Source organism: Pogonomyrmex barbatus, unplaced genomic scaffold, assembly GCF_055798465.1.
Source record: "Pogonomyrmex barbatus isolate J1 unplaced genomic scaffold, ASM5579846v1 scaffold16, whole genome shotgun sequence".
Taxonomy (NCBI): domain Eukaryota; kingdom Metazoa; phylum Arthropoda; class Insecta; order Hymenoptera; family Formicidae; genus Pogonomyrmex; species Pogonomyrmex barbatus.
In genome coordinates, this window is record NW_028297112.1 from 7,489,131 (window position 1) to 7,510,907 (window position 21,777).

Sequence of the window (21,777 nt, forward strand, 5' to 3'; positions counted from 1 at the left end):
TGTTCACCAACCACTTTGATTGTTGATACAATTCTTTAGGTGTTTGTTGCACTATGAACGCATTTTTCTCTTTTTCTTTTGTGAACCAGCAGTCACTTTTGTTATGTCCGATTTTGTTACAAAAATAATACCTTTTCTCACTTTTGTTTGTAGAGTTATTATTACGATAGTTACTGTTCACATTACTTGTACACTCAACTTGATAATGTCCCATCTTGTTACACTTGAAACATTTTACATTTTTTTTATTCGGAGCATTCCTTTTTGCAATAAACGCAGACGACGATGAGGCGACTTCACCTTTTTCCTTCACTTTCTCCTGTTCTACTAACAAACGAGCGACCAGATTATCATAGGTTTGTTTGTCATCCGGCGCGGACTCCCACGCAGATACGAAGTGTTTGTAAATATCTGGCAGTGACATTAAAACCTTCGTAATGACAAACTTTTTTGAAACCTCTTCTCCCATCTGGTTTTGTAACTCCTGTATTTTCGACAAAAAGATTGACATTTCCATTCCTTCTTCGTATTTATATTGGAAGAATCTCTGCTGGATTATGTGAATACTAGTTTCATTTTTTTGTTAAAAAATGTTTGCTAACTTTCGCCACATCTCTGCTGAAGTAGTACAGGATATTATGTGCAGCATCACTTCCTCAGTCATCCTGATCACTAACATCGTTTGAGCCTTAGCATCCTGTATCTCCCATGCTTTCCGCTCCTCTGAGTTTTCTCCTTTCACCAGTTTGCCTTCAACGATGTCGATTAGATTTTGACCGCGCAATAAAACCCTTGTTTGGAATTTCCAAACATTCCAATTTTTTTATTCCTTCCAGTTTAATGACTGTGTTATTTCCGTCCATCGTGTATCTTTTAGCTTCTTACTAGTTTTCCTTCCTTGCAGCTCCTTTATGTAGCAAGTATTTTCACCTTCCTGGTAACATAACCTCCAACTCCACACAGCGTGTAGCAATTTTCTTTTCACCGGTATTTGTCCAACTAGGTAAACTTCTTCAATAGACTTTGTATTTTTGTTAGATATGTGGCCTGGGCCCAGAACCTGTTGCAGAGTAGTGTTTAATTATACAAAGTCTTGGTATTTTAATCAATTATTTATTAGGCACGATGCACTGGACGGTTTTATAAGATTCGGAAGAGAGCGAGACAAAAAAAAATTAGAAAAGAACTATCTCTTTGACAACTATTGCCAGCTTAAATAAACCCACATTTAATGGTAGTATTTAAATAAAGTATTACATTGTATTTTAACAATTTGTTTATTTAATAATTCAATTTTATTTAAAATTACATTTTTTATTATCACGATGTTATTATCCATATAGAAATGATAGCTATCAAAACAAATCATTATCTGTTTATTATTAAAACAAATAAGTATACAATTACAGTACTACATTCACTACGTTACCTCCCTCGATTGTGTTCTAGTATTATGTGTACAATTACAAATTTTTTTTTATCTCAATAAAAAACTTTAGATTAACCGATTTACATTCACATATTTATAAAATTGCAACATTATATATTTGAATATTACAATTTTTTCTTATTTATATCATATTCTTTTACATTAAAGTATTGGATGAACATTCGTGTTAATGAGATACAAGGTATTTCTATCAATAAAGACAATACGAAAGCGCAGAAGAAACTCAGAAAGACATATCCCAGATACATAGGAATCTGAAAACAAAAATGATAACAAATATATATTTTAAATATGGGAATGGGATATAATGACAATGAAAGCACAGCACAGTACTAAGAGCGCATAAAATTTAATAATAATCAATGTAACATAATCAAAGTAACATAAAGCGGATGTTTCGGCTGATCTTTCAGCTTTCCTCAACGCAAGAGATAAAAAAAAATATACAAATAAATCTACTTAGACGGAGGACGAATCACAAATTCATAATCAATGTAGCAGCAAACATCGAAATTCATAATCCGGTCATCTCTCAAAATACAATTGCATCTTCAAGAACAATTACAGTAGTTGTTAAGATGACCAACTGCTCGATTACACGGTCAAAAGTTGAGAAATCCCAGATTGTACAAAGCATGATGTTATGATGCATTTGTACTAATGCCTATAAATGACTGACGTGATTCATATACGAGACGATGTGAGAGAATTCATAGATATATAAAAAAAAAAAAAAAATTTTTTTTTTTTTTAAATAATTTACATATAAATTTAGAGCCGACGTCGCGAATAGAAAATTCACATATCACTCGGATGCAACGAGACTTAGGCGGTCACTAACAAATAAATGAAACGGTCGCAATGCCGTGACATAAGTAACTGTTGTCAATCGAGATAACAAGATTCAAACGTAAACAATTTCGGAAAGGTTGACAAAAATGGTCGAAAGATAATAATATACATAAGAAAAGACACGTGTAAGTAGCGGATAAGCGACAATCGAAAAGTAATAATATACTTATGGAAATAGATTAATATACATAATAAATATGATAAAAACGAAAGCAACCGAGAGCAAAATTGGTTTATAAGTGCATTGTTGCACTGAAATTAGATCATAATAAAATCGTTGCAGATAAAAAAAAATACATGTGTCCACAATAGAAAAGTAAAGGAGTAATAAGTTAAAAAAATATATATAAAAAGTGTGAAACATATGTAAATCACAAAACCGTATGAAAATAAAAATAAAAATAAAATAAATAACATTGAATCAAATTTTGGAGCGCTTTCCTATTGCAGTCACATATACTTCCGGGAAGCACTCAGTATCAATCTGCAAATTGACTGTTCTTTTTGTCTTTTAATGTGTAAAACTTCAGAAATTAATTTGTGTAAATGTGGCTCTCTGTCTAAAATCTCAACATTCTCCCAATTGAAATTATGGTTGTATGCAAATAACTAACTACTATAACTGTTCTTGAAAATGCATCGTATTTTGAGAGACGACCGGCGTTATGAATTTCGATGTTTGCTGCTACATTGATTATGAATTTACGATTCGTTCTTCGTCTAAGTAGATTTATTTGTATATTTTTTATCTCTTTCGCTGACGAAGGCTGAAAGATCAGCCGAAATGTCCGCTTTATGTTACTTTGATTATGTTACATTGATTGTCGCGCCCAACATTCGATGTAGACACGCTTGTAGACGGGAGGTTGCCCCGAATACTATTTCTTGATATACTATTGTCACACGGGACTGATCGAGGACTCGGCCTCATTATTACGGAAATGGTTGACTCGGCCTCGTGTGGTACGGAAATGTTTGAGGACTCGTGTACTCGTTTTATTATCGCACCGGATCCGTGTATGACGCTCGTCAAACTTGATCTGATCTGCATTCAAATGCGACCTCATATATATATGAAAATCGGAAGCTGTAATCCAGCCAATCACAGCCCGATCCTGTAGCAGCGTTCTGTCCTTGTCGCGAAATTCTTCGAGCCATGAAACGCAGTGGCTCGACGATATAAACAAGGGCAAGGATATAAAGAGAACCGCGTTATGTGCATTTTCGAGACTCTGTGCGGCGGCGTCTTGTGATATAATTCTAGCTATTCCGTCGCAACATTGATTATTATTAAATTTTATGCGCTTTTAGTGCGTTGTGCTCTCATTGCCATTATACCCCATTCTCATATTCTTTTATCGAGAACCATATCTTATATTCAATATATTTTGGAATCATATATTCGTTGTTATTAGAATTTTAAATATTTATACGTAATGTACTTACAAACAAAAAAAATTGAAAATTAAATGGCGCTTCACTACACAAACTAATCGATCGTATAATGATAGGGTTTAAAAGATAAGCGCAATAAGTAAGTCTGCTGAGAGGAATCCAGCCTTTGAATGATAACAACTGATTAACGATGCCTATAATAAGATTAAATTATTATCATTATATTATCGTTAAAATAATGTTTAAAAAAAAAGAGAGAGAAAAAGAAACATATTTAAAATTTGAAACTATAATATATAATTATGATGAAAAAATAATTATTAAAATAAAATTAAAAAGTAATACTAATAATAAGTAAAATATAAATAACAAATAATAATTTTTAACCTTTCATACATATTAATTATAACAACTGTTTCTGTATAAATAAGTTCCAAAAAATAAACAAACCTCCGTGTTTAGTAAAACATGCTATTACAACCCATGCAAAACTTATGGCCCAAAACACTCTATGCAAGGCAATATAAATAGCAGTAATCTTAACGGATGTATATTGTACGGATGTATAATGACCAAATATTATAAAAATAATGCTAATGATCGAAAGCAACCAACATAATATTACTTTTTTCTGAAAATTGTCATATTATTATAATAGAATAAGAATTTATAGTAAATCCTAAACATGTAATATTATAAATAATAAAATATTATAACTTATTTATATTTTTATTCTATATATCTATATATATATTCTATATATACTATACTAGAGTGTTCCATTTTTTTTAATCAATCCATTAGAATATTTCAAAATCCTTAAATTTAAGTTAAAAATGTCAGATAAAAATTGTAGAATATCAAGTGGGCTGTATAATTAATATTGATTCATTTTTTTTTAGATAGCATCACTATTGAGACATTTTATGATCGCCATTGTTTTACATGAAATCATATATTTTTGTTACGTAATATGATCCCAGTGAATATCAAAGTTTCGAAAATATGAGAAAATTTCTAAAAGATATCTAAAAGCCATTTAAAAGATATCTAAAAAGATATTCTCATAGCACTTTTAAAAGACTTCTATACTCATTTGAAAGTATTTAAAATATCTTTAAAACATTTATATATTATAACAAATGTTACAAGAATATTTTTACCGAAATCTATTTAGATTTTATTTTATTTTAATATATTTAATACATTTGAGGTATTAAAGATACCTAAATTCTTTGTTTGAAAAGATTTTTAGACATTTTTAAAACATGTATATTGTATCTTTAATTTAATATTATTAATTTTTTATTTAACTTTTATGTTTCCTTCTATGAAGAAATTTTTATGGAAAGATGCTTCTAATCCTATGATCATTTTGATTGGAAAAAAAAAAGTATAAGATGCTACTTAAGTTATTATGATTTCAAAAATACTTTGTTTAAAGACTTTAAGACTTTATAAATATTAAAAGAAAAAAAAAACTTTATTTTTTAATATTTTTTGATATTTATTATACCCAAACAGTACAAAGTCGACTGTTAGTATTATAAAAATATCGGTAGAAATCTAAAGTTGACTTTAGTTAAACTAAATGTCAATTTATATAGCCGACTAATAGTCGACTTTAAAGTCAACTCAAAAAAAAAAAAAATTAGTCGGCAAATAATCATTTGCTGTGTGGATATGAATTAATTATATTCGAATTAATATATATATATATATATATATATATATATATATACATACATCAAGAATATGTTGATATTAATTTGACGTATTTAGATTTTTTGTTTTATACGTACAAATTTGCCGATGCAATATAATATAAATTTTTATTTATATTATATTTAAAAAAAAAGAATCAGTTAAAAATATTTTTGAAATGGAAAAAAAAAAGTTCAAGAGTATGGTAAATCAATTAAATATTCCAATGGACTGATTAATGCGACGCCCTGCATATTTATTTATAAACAATTAATTTATAATCAATAAAATTGCAACAAAAAAACATATTGTAGCTTTGTATAGCTTTTATAAATTAACATTCTTATTAATCAAAATTTACTTAAACTTACATAAAATATAAGTTAAACATTACCTTTTCTAAGACAAAGTTATTATTTATTTTCGTTAAAATGAAACCTGTAATTATTCCCATAATATATGGAATTATTCTAATCCATGGTGAAAAATATAAGATATCCGCAAGTCTATACTGTTCACCCCAACTACAAGAATAAAAAAAAAAGTATTAACAATTAATTTTTTTATAAGTATAGCTAGATAAAATATATTTCAATAACTTACGTTGGAATGTATTCATAAATATATGAAATATAACCATTAAGGATGACGGAACCTATTAAAAGTATACCCAATAGCACAGCAGCGGCATAAAAGTACCTGAAATTACGATATGATATTTTTCCGAATATATTAGAGACACGTAGCTATATTATTGTCAATGATTAATTAACTTACACAGTTGACAACATCAATATTATTATAGCAATTATAAAAAATTGCATATCATTAGCTAAATACCAACTCCAACTCATGCACTGTAATAAAAATGAAACGTAAAAGATTTATACGCCCCTAAACATAATTTTAAGCTTTCCTTAAATAGATTACATGTTACCATTTCCTCGAGGCCGAAGAGATTATTTATGTACAAAAGATTTCTCCACCAATATTTTGTGCAAGTTTCATATGATTTCTCGTACATGTAAAATTGTGAGATCTTATGAATCTTAGTTGAGCTTAATAATAATATTCCTAATACCATCATGTAAATCGGAGTTAGCCTTAAAATAAAATTCTAATTATAGAAATAAAAATAAATTACATTGGATCACAAAATAAAATCAAAAATTTTTTTCCAATTATTGTACTTTTCTAAATAATATTCAATTATAATTGTTTTTAAAGGATAACGTTGCTATTACATTGTTTTGCAATATTTGATATCAATCAACGTAAAATAACATAATATTTTACATACTGTTATCAAGATAATGTTATCATAATTTAATCGTTATTTATCAATTAAATAAAAAAATAAAAAAAAAAGAATTTAAAAACAAACATTTTATTGATACTATTTTATTATCTAAGTGAGGAAATACATACCGTATAAATCTTTTTATTATATATACAGAAAAAGTCATTAATTTTTGTCTGTAACCAATTGGCTTAATCAATTCTTTATTCGTTTTATCTCTCAGATACAAATAAGTCACTAAACAACCGCTCGAAAGAAAATAAATATCGACTGATAACATTAAAGTCTCAAATAAACTAATCCAAAAATTGCCATTATATCTCAGAAACCATCCTTTATTATCTGTATTCACGAAATAAATTTCATTATGCAGATCTTAAAATGTTTACCGTTTCAATATTGTAAAGTACTTACTGACAAATTCTGCTGAGAAATAAAAAATATGAACGAAAATTTGACATAACATGCTTAAAAATTTTAATCCGTGAATGACAGGTATTTCACCGGCATTTAGTTTTGTATTAAATATTTCTCTCGTATTTCTATAAACGGAGAAGCATATTAATATTTTTTCAATTTTACTATCTCGATATGGAGATAAATCTGTTTCCATTTCTATTTTCTTGGTCGTGTTTTTTACGTCTAAATTATACTTTTCGATTCTTAATAATACATTAACTGAAAAACAAAAGTGCCTCAATTAAATAAGAAAATGTCTATATTAATGATGAAGAAAATTGAAATTTATCATACATACATAATTAATTAATTATTAATTAATTATTCTACATACATAATTAATAATTTTAATAAATTCAGTGCGGATAATAGAAATGTTTTTGAAAATGAAGTGTGTATAATAAGAAGACGATAAGTTTGTTAAACGAAAAATATTTTTCATTTTACAAATTATTTTAAAGATTTTACATATGATACATACCATTATTAGTTGTATTATTACTTGTCATATTTTTGTTTATATATTTTTGATACACAAATATATCATATATCGTTCCAGTTGTTGTCATGAAGAAAGAAAACGCTAGAGCAGCACTACAAACAAAAGTTTTTTTTTGATATTTAATTAGATTTTTAAAAGATTAACATAAAAATTATTTGTAATACTAAAATGCATTTTTATCATATCTATATATTATATATTGCTTTTATCATAAAATAATTGCTATATTTATGTTTTCCTCTACCAGATGAAGAATAACATTTTACTGGATAACCATTCATAATCATCTTTAAGTTTTTTAATCTCGATCAATTTAAAATCCATGAAATAGAGATCATTGATCAGGAAAATTTTATCACGAAGTATTTTTTTCAAAATAAAATTTAATTCATTTGTAGAACACGACGCTGGCAAACAGAGTCCGAGTAAAATCACATCCTGAAAAAAAATAAAACTTTCTGTAGTCTTACATTTAAATTTATTATAGAAAGGAATTATTAAGGAAAATTAGAAATAACGGAAGTGCTTTGGAATTACTAATTAAATAAAAATGGAAATTCAAGGCTTCTAATTACTTCGCGGATATCTAAAACATCTGGTGTCAGAACTATTGAAAATATGTTATAAAAATTCTTACAAAATAAAAATACATTTTAAGAAAATATTTGTCAGTCTTGTATCGAAATAGAACAATCTTGTATGAAAGACTCTCTTTCTAATAATCAATAAATGACCATCTAAAATTGAATTATAGCCGGTTTTCATTAGATGACTAAATTACTGGATTAATTAGAAGAGAAATGTGTATTTTATAAATCTGTTCTATTAATAAAACGAGGAGACATCAAAAATAAAAAATTGCATGCTAACCGCGAAATTTCAAATTGTTGTAGTGACATTACTAACTGGAAGAGTCAGAGATCGCTACACCGCTAAGGTGTAGCATCTTACGAATTTTGATAAACATGCCAACATATTTTCATATCAAAACTATATCACGTAAAGTGTTACAAGATGTTTTATTCAAAACTATTAAAGAGCGAAAAAATCTTTCTTGTAACTTTTATAAGTCATTCAGGTTTTTTAAGTAATAAACAATATATCATTGCTGATATATTTAAAAAGACAAAACAATTAATACTTTTTTCTTTAAATCATGATTTTTTTTGAGTTTTATTTAAAAGCTTCTATTTGCAAATATTTGCAGAATTAATATAAATTATTTAAATAATCTCTTAATAAATAATTTCTTTTCCTTGTATATTTTAATATTTCTTCGTTTCTCCAAATTGTGCCATTTTTAAACACAAATAAATGCAAGTTTAAATAAGAATATAAAGATTAACGATATACAGTATTAATTACATTTTAATTTTCTATTGATTCAATTTTGTATTTAATTTAAAAATTTAGTAAGTTTAACAAATACAATAAATTAACATATAAATTAACATTATAAATAAATGTATTTTTTGAATTTTATGTATTTTTTGAATTTTATTATACATATATAGCTTTTTCATAAATTTACCTCTTCAAATACATTCACATGATACTGAAGAGTATTGTTGTGTCTAAAATGAGCGACAAAATAATTCACTTCAAAAGAAGGAAACTGCTGTTGTGAATCATAATAATCATAATACAGTGTCTCATTTAATATTTTTTGCTTTGAATTCAGTAGACGAGCTGTATTCATTGTATCGAGACATTGACTACGACTTCCCAGCCAATAATTATTTCCGTAAAGGAAACCAGAATTAAATACACCACTGGAATCTAATACTTAAAAACAGAAAATAAAATAGTAGTATAAAATATCAGAAATAGTAACATTATTATTATTATTATTATATACATTATTATACTATTAGTACATACATTATTATTATACTAGTATTATACTATTAAATTATTGTGTTTGCGAGATACCTTTATGAGATAAAACCTCAGTATTTCCTTTTTTAGGAATAGATTTTTTGGAATATTCGAAAATTCTAATATATGCGTAAATAAACATATAGAGGCTATATAGTTTTTAATTATTAACGATTAAAGATTATAAATAATAAAAGTAATATTTTTCCCGTTCAGATATAATGATACAATAAGTATTACCACGAATCGGTTTCGATATAGTAGCAAAAATATTTTTTAAGGGAAGAGCCTCATGCGCTGAAATTGAGTGATTCTTTCGAATTTTTTTTTTTTTTTGATGAAATGATAAGACTAATTCTTTTAAAATTTTTAGAGTATGTTATTGTAATATTGAACTACTAGAGAAATATTTTTTTAATAAAAAAAAAAATGTATTTTATGAATAGTATTAATGTAGTAGTATTAATGTTAATTTGATGTGCCATTTTTGTCGGCGTGCAAGCATTTTGTTGGCATGTAGCGCTGCTTGTATTCATAATACAGTAAAACAAAAAACCAAATGAATTTTTTTTTTGTAAGATTTGCATTATTAATTGAATCTATTTTTAAATAATAAACAAAGATAATAATAAACAAACATAATAATGCAAAGAGAACAATATAAAATATACACATTTTTGTCTCCTATGTGTCGCCATTTTTACAATTTTTACAAGTTGTTACAAGTCTTCAGCATACCGATGAGTTCACCACTATTTCCTATGATTACTGACTTACAATTAGTCATAGGATTTAAAGATGCGATCGAACGCCTATCTTGTCAGTTACCATTCTATTACTATTATGTGAACGATATTGTATTGTGTGCTCTGTCGGACATTTTAGAAATCTTCAACTCATTACCCGAACGACTATAAAATTTAAAACGACGATAAAATTTACGATCGAAATAGAAAGTAATCGTCGTTTTAGCTTCCTTAATGTTTTGATCATCATTGAGAATGATAAAATTATATTCAATTGCTTCTACCTTCTCAGGGAGATATCTCAATTACAATTCACATCCTTTGGAACATAAAAAGGGTATTATTTATGGTATTTATGGTGGATAAAATAATCTAGTTGTCACATCCATGATTTCATTCCAAGAACTTACAAGAATTCGATTGATATTCTTTTAAACAATGATTATTCTTTAGAACTGACTATGAAAACAATTAAAATACCTTTTTTATGACAAACTAAATTTTAAAGATAAGGAAGAAAATATGGGAACACTAAAGAAAAATTTGCTTACTTATGTTTGCAATCTCCGGAGAGAACTTCCAATCGCCGGCCAAGGTACATGATCTTAGTGTTGCCTTTTCCTTTCAAATACTTTAAAAAAAAATTATTATCATGGGCAAGGATAAATTATACCGCCTGTCACGTTGCGATGTAGTTTATAAAATCAGTTGCAATGAAGCCACGTACGTAGGACAGACAAAACAATTGAAGATGAGATTCCACGAACATGTTACTGATATTAATAAAAAAAAAAAAAAAGTGACTCTCCTTCCATGGTTTCCATTCATTGCTCTTCGGAAAATTATTCGTTTGATTGAGAGAATGTCAGAATTTTGGACAAGAAGCCTTGCTTCATAAGAAAACTTGTTTCAGAAATGGTGCCTATTAAAAAAACTACAAGATCTGACAAGCCAAACAAAGTGATATGGACTTCCTCTCCGATACGTATTTCCCTATCCTGAACTCCTTCTCCGATTCCTAACTTCTCTCCCTTGAAATTTTATCTCCTTCGAATTTTTATCTCATTCCTCCCCTTCCCCTTCCCTTTCCTTTTGTTTTTCACTTTTCCCTTGTTTTTAATCTTTTCCTCTTTGCTCTCACTCCCACAATTTCCTTGGCCACTACTGAGAATGGGTCTTTCGATTAATACATCTTGGTTTTACTGCTTTCGATCAAGTATTACCAATTTTTAATTTTTGTTCACACTCTTCAGTTCAGGTAATTAATCTGTCTTAACGTGATCATTATTCGATATTTTTTTTAACTCATACTATTTCCGTAATTAGCTTGTATTATTTATATTTGTTAATATTGTTACTATTTATTTCATTTGACAGTTTATATCATCTAATTTATATTTATATCATCTAATTTATATTATATTTTATATCATCTAATTTATATCATCTAATAACTCACTTGTATTTCGAATTTTATTTTTCTCAATCTGATATTTGAATTAGTTTTGATTTAGCTTAATTATACATTCGTTGAAATTATAAGCAAAGACGCAATCAGAGTTGCGAGAAGAAGTCTGCTTAGTATCGTGCGCGATCAATAATTAATATTTATAAACTTTTTCTAGCTATTATAAATATTAATATTGGTCGACGAGTGTATAATTAAGCTAAATCAAAACTAATTTAAATACCAGATCGAGAAAAATACGTACATGACCAATAAACAGTTGTTCTTGATTTGCATTAGACTCGGAGTTCAATTATGCGACAACAATTTCATCTATTGATAATCGTACGGCGCTCTTCTTTGTTCAACAAATTTTAATTATGTCATAACGAATTACGAATGTCATAACAAATTTTTTACACACTAAAGATAACCATATTAAAAGTCAAAACGTTTGTAAATGTAAATTGTTATGTAAATTGTTTATATTTGTTATTTTCAATATATAAACAGCGACCTACACCTAGCTTAGCTTGTACAGTCCAATTTTTTTGTATTCTTTGACATGTTTTTTTTAAATAATGAATTTCAGCACATATGGTAGTTAAAAACAAAATTATTTAACTTAAGGAATTGAGTCAAATTTGACTCTAATATCTATCAGTGTATATGAGGCTCTCTCCTTAATAAGAATATATTTAAGAATCTCGATGTCGTTAAAGAGACTTCATTTTTAATAGCTTGTTATATCACTATGCCTGAGCGTGCAAAATGATTTTCTATTTGTGAACTTCAATTTTTAATATTTTAAAAACTATTAGCCTTGACAGACTTTTGTCTTAGAATATTCCAAAGAATCTGCTCATAAAAGGAAAGGCAGAAGTTTACAGACATTTTATTATATATAGCAACGACACATAACAATTGCTATGACATACAACACCCGGTATATTTTATCATTTTTTTATATAACAGATAAATAAAAAAGTAATTTATGTAACTTAACTACGATTATAGAGTATATAAAATTACATAATACAAAATTACATAACTAGAATATAAACTGATAGTAACATATCTTACATTATGTTTTATTTATATCAATAATTAAAGCTCTCAATTAGAACTCTCAAATCGTTCTTTATTTGTTATTTATATTAAATAATAATTGCATTACATTTGTGGAGAATTAAGCTTAATTGAAATATAATTAAATCTCTATATAATTAAATCTCAATATAACAATTAATTTATGCACTATGGATAAAACATAAATGATTGTTCTTCAAAATATGCTTTCCGATTTAAAATAGTAGTGCGTTATCAACGTACAATTAAAAATGATTATAAACCTTATTTACCTTTCAAGCCCCATAATATTCGTTGATCGACAGCATTTCGAAACTTCTGCAATTCCTTCCCACATATCGTCGAGTCAATAAGGTCAGCTACTGAAGCAATGGCATAAGCTGGGAGGGTATGAATACGAGTATCACTAAATTTGTGACTATGTGCAGAGACGTTAAATAATGTGATAACGTTTATACAGATGTAGAAAATAATTGCAAATTGTCGTAGCAACATAATGTGATTTTAGAACGCAGCAATTACGTTTTATTCCTTTATTACTGCAAATCAATAAACATTTATAACAATTATAATATTAATTTTAAAATATAGATAAAATATAGATATAGATACTTAAAAAAAAACCATTTTTTCCAATAACGTCAAAGAGTAATATTATCACTGAATTAATAAAAAGATTTTTGTATTGAGCTTAACAATGTTTTTTTTTAATTATTCCTTTTTATAACAAGTTATTATAAAAATTGTAAAAAATTGTGCACTGATCAAAACGACTTAACAGAATGACGAACAGAAGAGAATTGACCTACATAAAGATGAATTCATAGGAAATTAAGCAATAAACATTTACCTTCGTTTTTCTGTATATATGTAATGTCCAATCGTTTTACTTATGCAATACCGTTTACGTGAGACAACAGCTTAAGCATATAATTTCAGAAAAACTTCAAAATAAGTTGGTGATAAACTTGGTTTTCTCTTTCAATTAAAATGTTAGTATCGTTCTTTTTTTTCTAACATGAAAAGGAAAAGAGGAAATATAGGAACGTATAAGAGAGAAGTTTATCTAAAAAACAAATTTAAATTAGTATCGCTACAATACTATCGACATGAGCACTTTGTATCAATATTTTTAATTTCTGCGATAATATATTATTTTATTGATATTTGATTAGGCAAATTAGCTATATACAGAGTATCTCATAATTATACATTATTTATATGCAAATAGAACAGTTAAGCGGAGCAGAAAAGTCCTGTACCATTTTTGTTATTTATTATATAGTTATAATAAATTATTATTTAATAAAAATTATTTAATAAATGCATATCCATCTGATCCATCAGCAAATACAAGCACATAACAAAATATGATTGTTATCTACTGTTATATGCGTGCGTAGTACGCATGGCAAAATGTTTGGATGTGTGGTCTACAAATGATAGAATTTTGTTTCTAATGCACATCTCTATTTTTTAGATCATATTCAAACATCTTGCCGCATGTTTAACAATTGTGAACGTTGTGCGTAACGTTGAGTCTCTTTCACGAATCAAAAGTGTTTTTTTAATAACATTGTGTTAGAACTTTTAATGTGCATACAAAATTCGACATTTCAAATAGATGTATGTGTCAAAGATACAACTGCGCTGTTCGTCACATAGATAATGATGTCCATGTTAAAAATTAATATGATCATTCCGAAAAAGTTATTAATAAATCTTAATCGTTATTTTAATCTCATTAAAATACAACAAACAAGACAAATTGAAACAAAATGTTACTGTTTAATATAAATCTTTGTATAACTTAATGTCATAAATTTAATACAATGTCATAATTTAAAATATAAATCATTTTAATAAAAAGGAAAAAATTGTAGTACCTGTAATTTCACACTGAACAGAGAGAAGATGAACATTTAGACTGCAAACATTTGTAACAGTGGTCACTGTTAAACGAAATAACGATATAAAAAAGAACAACCGAGTATATAGAATATAGAGAATAAATGGATGTGAGAAAAACGTGCAGGAGGTGGGGATGTAAGAGGAGAGAGAGGGAGAAAGAAAAATTATAAGAAAATAAATGTGGAAAACAGGTTTGATGAACAGGTTTGATGATTGACAGAAAACTTACTACAAAAATAGTTACTACAAAAAATCCGTTTTACTATAATCCTTATTGTCTTTTTATATGTATTATTACAGATATAATTTTTTTATTCAATAATGAGGGATTTCAAGGATTTCAACATTCTGTCACAGTCAAAGTCATGATTCTTTTTTAACCCGTGGCTCGAGATTACAAAAGGAGAACATCTAAATTTTTTTATGTCGACGCAGTATTTCTTGATCCTTGATCCTTTTCAATTGTCTTTTTGTTTGGCCTCACAAAGGTCGCTTCACAGTTTTTGCAACTGATCTTATACACATCACAGCTCAATAATGGATCTTTGTTTGTTGTTATGTATTTGTTAAGAAAATTTGTTACTGAAACGCTAACTTAAGGTTGTGTTTTTTATGTTATGTTTCTAAATTTGTATGACACATTCTTCACATAGGATACTGTGAAGAATGGTTTGCAGGCAGATGTACTAAAGTCTCTACATTCATCAGAAATCCTTCGAGACAGATGTTTAGTGCGATTTTTGATAGTCGAAAAAATAAATTCAAAAGGATAACTATTATTTAATAAAATGTTGATGATCTTTTATAAGTTTTTTGCATAAAACCGAGGGTAAAATAATAATAACATTTTGTCAAACAAACCTATCATGATGCTCCTTTTATGTTCAATAGATGTTACAAGAAAAAACCCAAATATTTTCTAGAATTAGTGGATTTTTTAAAGATTAAAGATTATTCTTCCCTCAACAACAATCAATAGGACATTGAAAAAACTAATGCATTGGTTTGCACTAATCTCCATGATAAATTGTAATTTGTCAAGAAAAGAGTTAAAGTTTTCTAAGATGCTATCTTATTTTGATAAGCTTTTCATATATTATATTCTAGGCCAAAGTAATTCGTTATTCATACTCATACACACTTTAAGGGAATATAATGTTCCTTTAAACAAAAATCGGTTATTTTCTTTCAAAATAAATCATTCAAATCATAAAAAATTGTTTAAGCAAAAATTGAATGATTTCAAGAATACATTATAATAATAATAATAAAAACTTTTAAATATTTTATTTTTTTAACATATCACTTTCCTCAAAATTTTAAAAATTTATTTTTAAAAATTTATTTTTAAATGAAAGATTATGTTAATGCAAATTCGATTATATGTAATAAAATTATTTTTTAAAATTATTTTTGAGAAGTTACGTTTTTATATGCATAATATTCATACTCATTTATATGCTCAATTCTTCATGCAGCATGTTTATATTTTTTCGTAATAGAAGGTGACAACAGAGACAGAAATATTTGAGGATATTTTGTATAATTGAGTAATACAGAGAAAGAAAGAAGAATATAAAAAGGTTTTTTAAAAAGGTATTGCAAATTGCATAATTTTTTTTAAAACAATATTTTTTAAAATAATACTTTCTTTATACTAATTAATTTATCTCATTATTCTATTAACAAAAATATTAAGATATGACTATCAAAAAATGAATAGTTCATAAGATATTTTATATTTTTTCTCTTGTCATAAAATATCTTGTAAACTATTGAGTTATCACATTGGTACTTTAATACTTTTATATTTAAAATAAGAAGAATTATATTAAAAAGTCTGAAAAAATATACCCATTTAAAAAAATCATAAAAATTCATAAAAATTCTCGCTATTTGAGAAAGAATTAATATCATAATCATATGGCTCCCTTATGACTTGTGTTCGAAACTTTTTTTAAAATTGCATTATTTATAGATATTTGATATTTGATATTATATTCAAATTTTTTATGCATCTTGTATATATAATCATAAAAGTTTTTATCGCGCAGAGTTAGAATAACACTTTTGTAATATTTTAATGTGTAATAAGATGCGTCCAACTGTATATGTAAAATTTAGGCATATACAGGATAATTCGAAACAACTTTTTATCCTCAAAATATAATATTCCTGACTTCATTCTCAGATGATTTTTCCTTTTTCAAAATTTTGTCCGAAGCTTAGTTTTCGAACTATTAAAATAAATAGTTATCGTATCACGGATCAGATACAAAAAGTAGGCAGGGGCGGCGCAACTCATTATCAGTGGGCGCTTACGCGGGATGCTTATTGTGATCAAACGATTAACCGATTAACTACAAGTATACCCATACGCATTAACATATTTTTGAGGAAAAAAGTCGCCACAAAATTAAGGTAGGAATACAAAATTTTCAGGACAAAATTATTTTATTAACGTATGTTCTCTCTCTCTCTCTCTCTCTCTCTCTCTCTCTCTCTCTCTCATATACACACTCTCTCACTTAATCATCGAATCATCCTTAAGTCATCAAGATAATAATAAATATGTAGATGAGAGAGAAAGAGAGAGAGAGAGAGAGAGAGAAAGAGAGAGAGAGAGAGAGAGAGAGAGAGAGAGAGAGAGAGAGAGAGAGAGAGAAAGAGATCATATTAATGTGTATGCGTATATTATTACTTGCAGCCGGTTAATCGGTTAATCGTTTGATCACAATAAGCACCTCGCGTAAGCGCCCATTGGTAATGAGTTGCGCCGCCCCTGCCTATTTTTTGTATCTGATTTAATATTATTAAATAAAAAAATAATTTGCATAATCTCTTAAGATCAAACTTGACGTATAAAAACTTGGCGCGCCCGGGTTGCATTAAAACTAACAATAAATAACAATGTGATAGACTCGAATAACAATTTATTAAATTAAAATTATATTAAATTAAAATATAATATAATATAATTTAATATAACAGTAAGTTAATATAACAGTAAGTATGTATGTATATATTTTAATGCCAGCGATGTTTTTTATTTTCAGATAATGCTACGAAATCAGACAATTTTTTTATTGAATCGTTACGTAAAGGATGAAAATAATATTTAATTTGATAACTTTTATGTATTGTATTTTAAACAATACAGTAAAGTGAAGTCGTCAAAGATTAGGCATCAGACCGCGCCGGCCTGAGGAACGCGCGCCGGCTCTGACCGCTACGTACTACATACGTACGCTCATTCGTTAATCTGATCCACTGTAAAAACTGCTCGTCAAACGCAATTTTGCTAAAGGAAAAAGTTGGTTTGTTTAGCATAAAGAATCATGTAGTGTATTCCAAATGTGGGAATTTTTGGACACACTGTATATATAATACGCGCGCGCGCGCATGTGTGTGTGTGTGTGTGTGTGTGTGTGTGTGTGTGTGTGTGTGTGTGTGTGTGTGTGCAAATATATTGCTATAATTAAAATTCAAATATGCCATTATTGTTTATATATCCTTTATAACTTTGATGTAAAACGTATATCTTCGTAGAAAGGAAATTGATAAATGTAATATCTGTAAAATAATTATTGGTGCACATATAAATCAAGAGTCACGGTATATATATATCTTTAAAAAATATATCTTTAAAAAAATTTTATAATTTATTTATGCCGTATAAAATATCATTATAAAATTACCTTTTTTTTAAAAAAAGGTAAAAAAAAGGGTGTCAAGTATAGTGGATATTGCCACAACTCAAATGATTGTGTAAAATTTATATAAAAGATTTGATATCAATAATTGGCGCCAAGTTATAGTCTTACAAACATGGAGCTACAAGTCCATTTTAGTCAAATTATATATTTCAATCGTATAAAAGATTTGGTAAATCACTGTTTTAAAAAAATAAAACTCAAGTAATAGTTTCTTTAATTTAAAAATAATAAAAACCAAATTATATGTATATCTTTCTATCCATTAAAAACTTCTTTTTCTAATCCAAGTGGTAGTAATTATTTAGCTTTAAAATATTATATCACAAAATTGCTTTACTCAACTTACGTTTTTATCACAAAGAATTATAAAGTAACAGTATAAAATAAATGATAAAATTTTATTTAAATAAAAAAAAATTTTTTATGTAAAAACACTTGGCGCTGCTTAGATCAAATGAAAATGCAAATTTAATGATGAGATTATTTGAATGTTAAAAATAAAGGCAAAATTTATTATTTAATATAATTAAATTATAATTACACACACACACACACACACACACACACACACACACACACACACACACACACACACACACACACACACACATACACACACATCACACACATACACACACACACACACACACACACACACACATCTTATTCATGTTCTTTTTAGAGGTATGAGCAGCGCCAAGTGTTTTTACATAAAAATTTTTTTTATTTAAATAAAATTTTATCATTTATTTTATACTGTTACTTTATAATTCTTTGTGATAAAAATATAGGTTGAGTAAAGCAATTTTGTGAGATAATAATATTTTAAAGCTAAATAATTGCTACCACTTGGGTTAGAAAAAGAAGTTTTTAATGGATAGAAAGATATACATATAATTTAGTTTTTATTATTTTTAAATTAAAGAAACTATTACTTGAATTTTATTTTTTTAAAACAGTGGTTTATCAAATCTTTTACGATTGAAATATATAATTTGACTAAAATGGACTTGTAGCTCCATGTTTGTAAGACTATAACTTGGCGCCAATTATTGATATCAAATCTTTTATATAAATTTTACACAATCATTTGAGTTGGCAATATCCACTATACTTGACACCCTTTTTTTTATCTTTTTTTAAAAAAAAGATAATTTTATAGTGATATCAGACATTTTTAAATATTCCACTATACTTAACACTCTTTTTTTTACCTTTTTTAAAAAAAAGCTAATTTTATAGTGATATCAGACATTTTGAAGTATTAGATTATATTACCGGCGGCAATCGATAAAATAAATAGCAATTTTTTTTATTCAATTATTTATTTTTTTTTTTCTTATAATCTCCTATCTTATTATGTTATCCTAATAACTTTTACGATTTTCGAAGATATCGAGAGATACATATCCCAACTCTCTTCCGCTGGGTCAATAAGATTAATAGTGACATCTCATGATAGACGTTGCAGCCATACAAAAGCGATGATGATGACGTTTCTTAAAGTAAAAATTTCCAAATCGGACTTTGCATAGCAATATTTCTGCTTGTAGGGCACGTAGCAGAAAAATAAAAATACTTTTATTATGCAAATCGGACTCAAGCTATCGATCAAACCTACTTAGAACTTGATCGGTTTAGCCGATTATTAAGATTCGATAATTTCAGATGCTCGAACCTCGACGACTCGCGTAAAGTCACACGGCAGTGTTCTCGGTTGATCTTGACTTGACATCGGAGACACTACCGTGTCTCCTGATATTAATTTTTCTATTAATAAAATTAAAAATTATTTTTTTAAATAAAAAAATTAAAAAAGTAATAGAAACCTTATTTTTTAAGTTTTTTTGATAATAGGAATGTTTTAATCTAAATATTTATGAAGCAGCAAAATTCATTTGATTTTTGCTTTCCATCTGTCGGCAGATCATATCAATAGGTTTTGTTCAGTTTATATCGACCGCCAAAGCAGATTCTACTTTATTTCTGCTGACAATCTAGCGTCAGTTATGTCAATAGAATCTGCTTAGTTTCTATCAACAATCTGCTTATGTCAATCAGTTCATGTCGACAAGCTGTCAGCAGAATAAACCTACACATACAGATAATAGCAGATTACTAATATTTTATTTACTAGAAATTCAAGAATAAATAGAAAATTAATAAAAAAAAGATACAGCTTAAAAATATGGTACTCATTATTGCATTTAAAAAGGCTAAATAAAAAACTTGTTATTAATTGTTACCGCTTTCTCCTATTATATTTCTCGTTTTGTTCATTTTGTGGAGATAGTTCAAAGTAAGCTCGAAAAGCGTATATTTTAATTGCTTATGTATCTTTTATATGTATATAATACGTAGCTGTCATCATAAGTAAAAAAATTACAAAATATTTTGTTCTATATTTTCTTCAAAATATTTTGTGATGGGATTAAATGTTGAAGATGTATGATTATATTTTTTATATCATACGACAGTTTATGATATAATGTAATTAGATGAATGTATGTATGCACATAATTGCGACATAAATTGATAGAGTTGATGTAAATTTTATATTTAAAAATATATATTAAAGGAGTTTCTCAAATAAATTTTGCTGATTCAATAAATGTTCCATGAACTTCATACAAAAGGCGAAATAACATATTCGTTCAATGTACTTATATGTCAAGCCAGCACTCCCACATCTTTTTGTTAAACAATAAATTAAGCAATAAATTCGAAAGTGGTATATTTGCGAGCAATTAATTCTAGAAATATTTTTGGGCACAAATAAGAGCAGCAACTAATTCGTTCAATATACTTTACTTTTGTACTTAAAGTAACAGCATCATATATTTTTGTTAAACAACGAGCAATAAATTCGAAAGTGATATATCTTTCGAGCTATTAATTAGCAAAAAAATTTAATGTATTTATTTTTTGTTTTTAATGTTCAATTTTTTATTTTCTGAAGTAGTCCCGGGAAATCAGCACTCCCATTTTTAAATTTAATTTCCTGCAAATTGGTAGGAGCAGTAAATTCGGGACTACAGCAATAAATTAGCACTAAATTATGGTTATGGATTCGAATTTTTTTTTAATGGTGAGAGAGAGTGCCAGCTTTATAGATGATATTACAGTGAAAGATATTACAGTGTCAGCAGCAGAAAAAAGGTATCGATATTAATAAGGAAAACAGCGGGCTAGTCGAACAATACACCGATGTTTAAAAATCTATAATAGAACAATACAGCCGTGTAAGGATACTTTTACAATATAGTATTGGCTAAATTAATTAGATAAGTAAGTTTACTTTTTTTTTCTTTTGTATATTAAAGAAAAT

At 27.2% G+C, this 21,777-nt stretch overlaps 1 protein-coding gene and 1 pseudogene across 4 annotated transcripts; both read right to left on the reverse strand.

Moving 5' to 3' along the window:
* Positions 1-1,258: 1,258 nt before the first annotated feature.
* On the reverse strand, positions 1,259-14,783 carry LOC148937205 (nose resistant to fluoxetine protein 6-like). Of its 4 annotated transcripts, none has more exons than XM_089073909.1 (15): positions 14,709-14,783; positions 13,673-13,835; positions 13,095-13,361; positions 9,194-9,447; positions 7,907-8,100; positions 7,642-7,754; positions 7,116-7,379; positions 6,830-7,043; positions 6,339-6,504; positions 6,179-6,258; positions 6,005-6,100; positions 5,796-5,925; positions 4,148-4,328; positions 3,749-3,891; positions 1,259-1,704 (listed from the first exon to the last, which is right to left on the reverse strand). In XM_089073909.1, exons 3-15 carry the CDS (start codon positions 13,315-13,317, stop codon positions 1,555-1,557), a joined length of 2,208 nt encoding a protein of 735 aa, XP_088930035.1. In that variant the 5' UTR covers positions 13,318-13,361; positions 13,673-13,835; positions 14,709-14,783; the 3' UTR covers positions 1,259-1,554. The 4 variants fall into 4 exon arrangements, with proteins under 4 accessions (XP_088930035.1, XP_088930037.1, XP_088930038.1 ...); XM_089073911.1 differs by having other exon boundaries at positions 13,673-13,888; positions 14,709-14,769; XM_089073912.1 differs by lacking the exon at positions 13,673-13,835 and having other exon boundaries at positions 14,709-14,739.
* Positions 14,784-15,278: 495 nt separating this feature from the next.
* LOC148937206 (uncharacterized) overlaps positions 15,279-21,777 on the reverse strand; it is a 35,136-nt pseudogene continuing 28,637 nt past the window's right edge.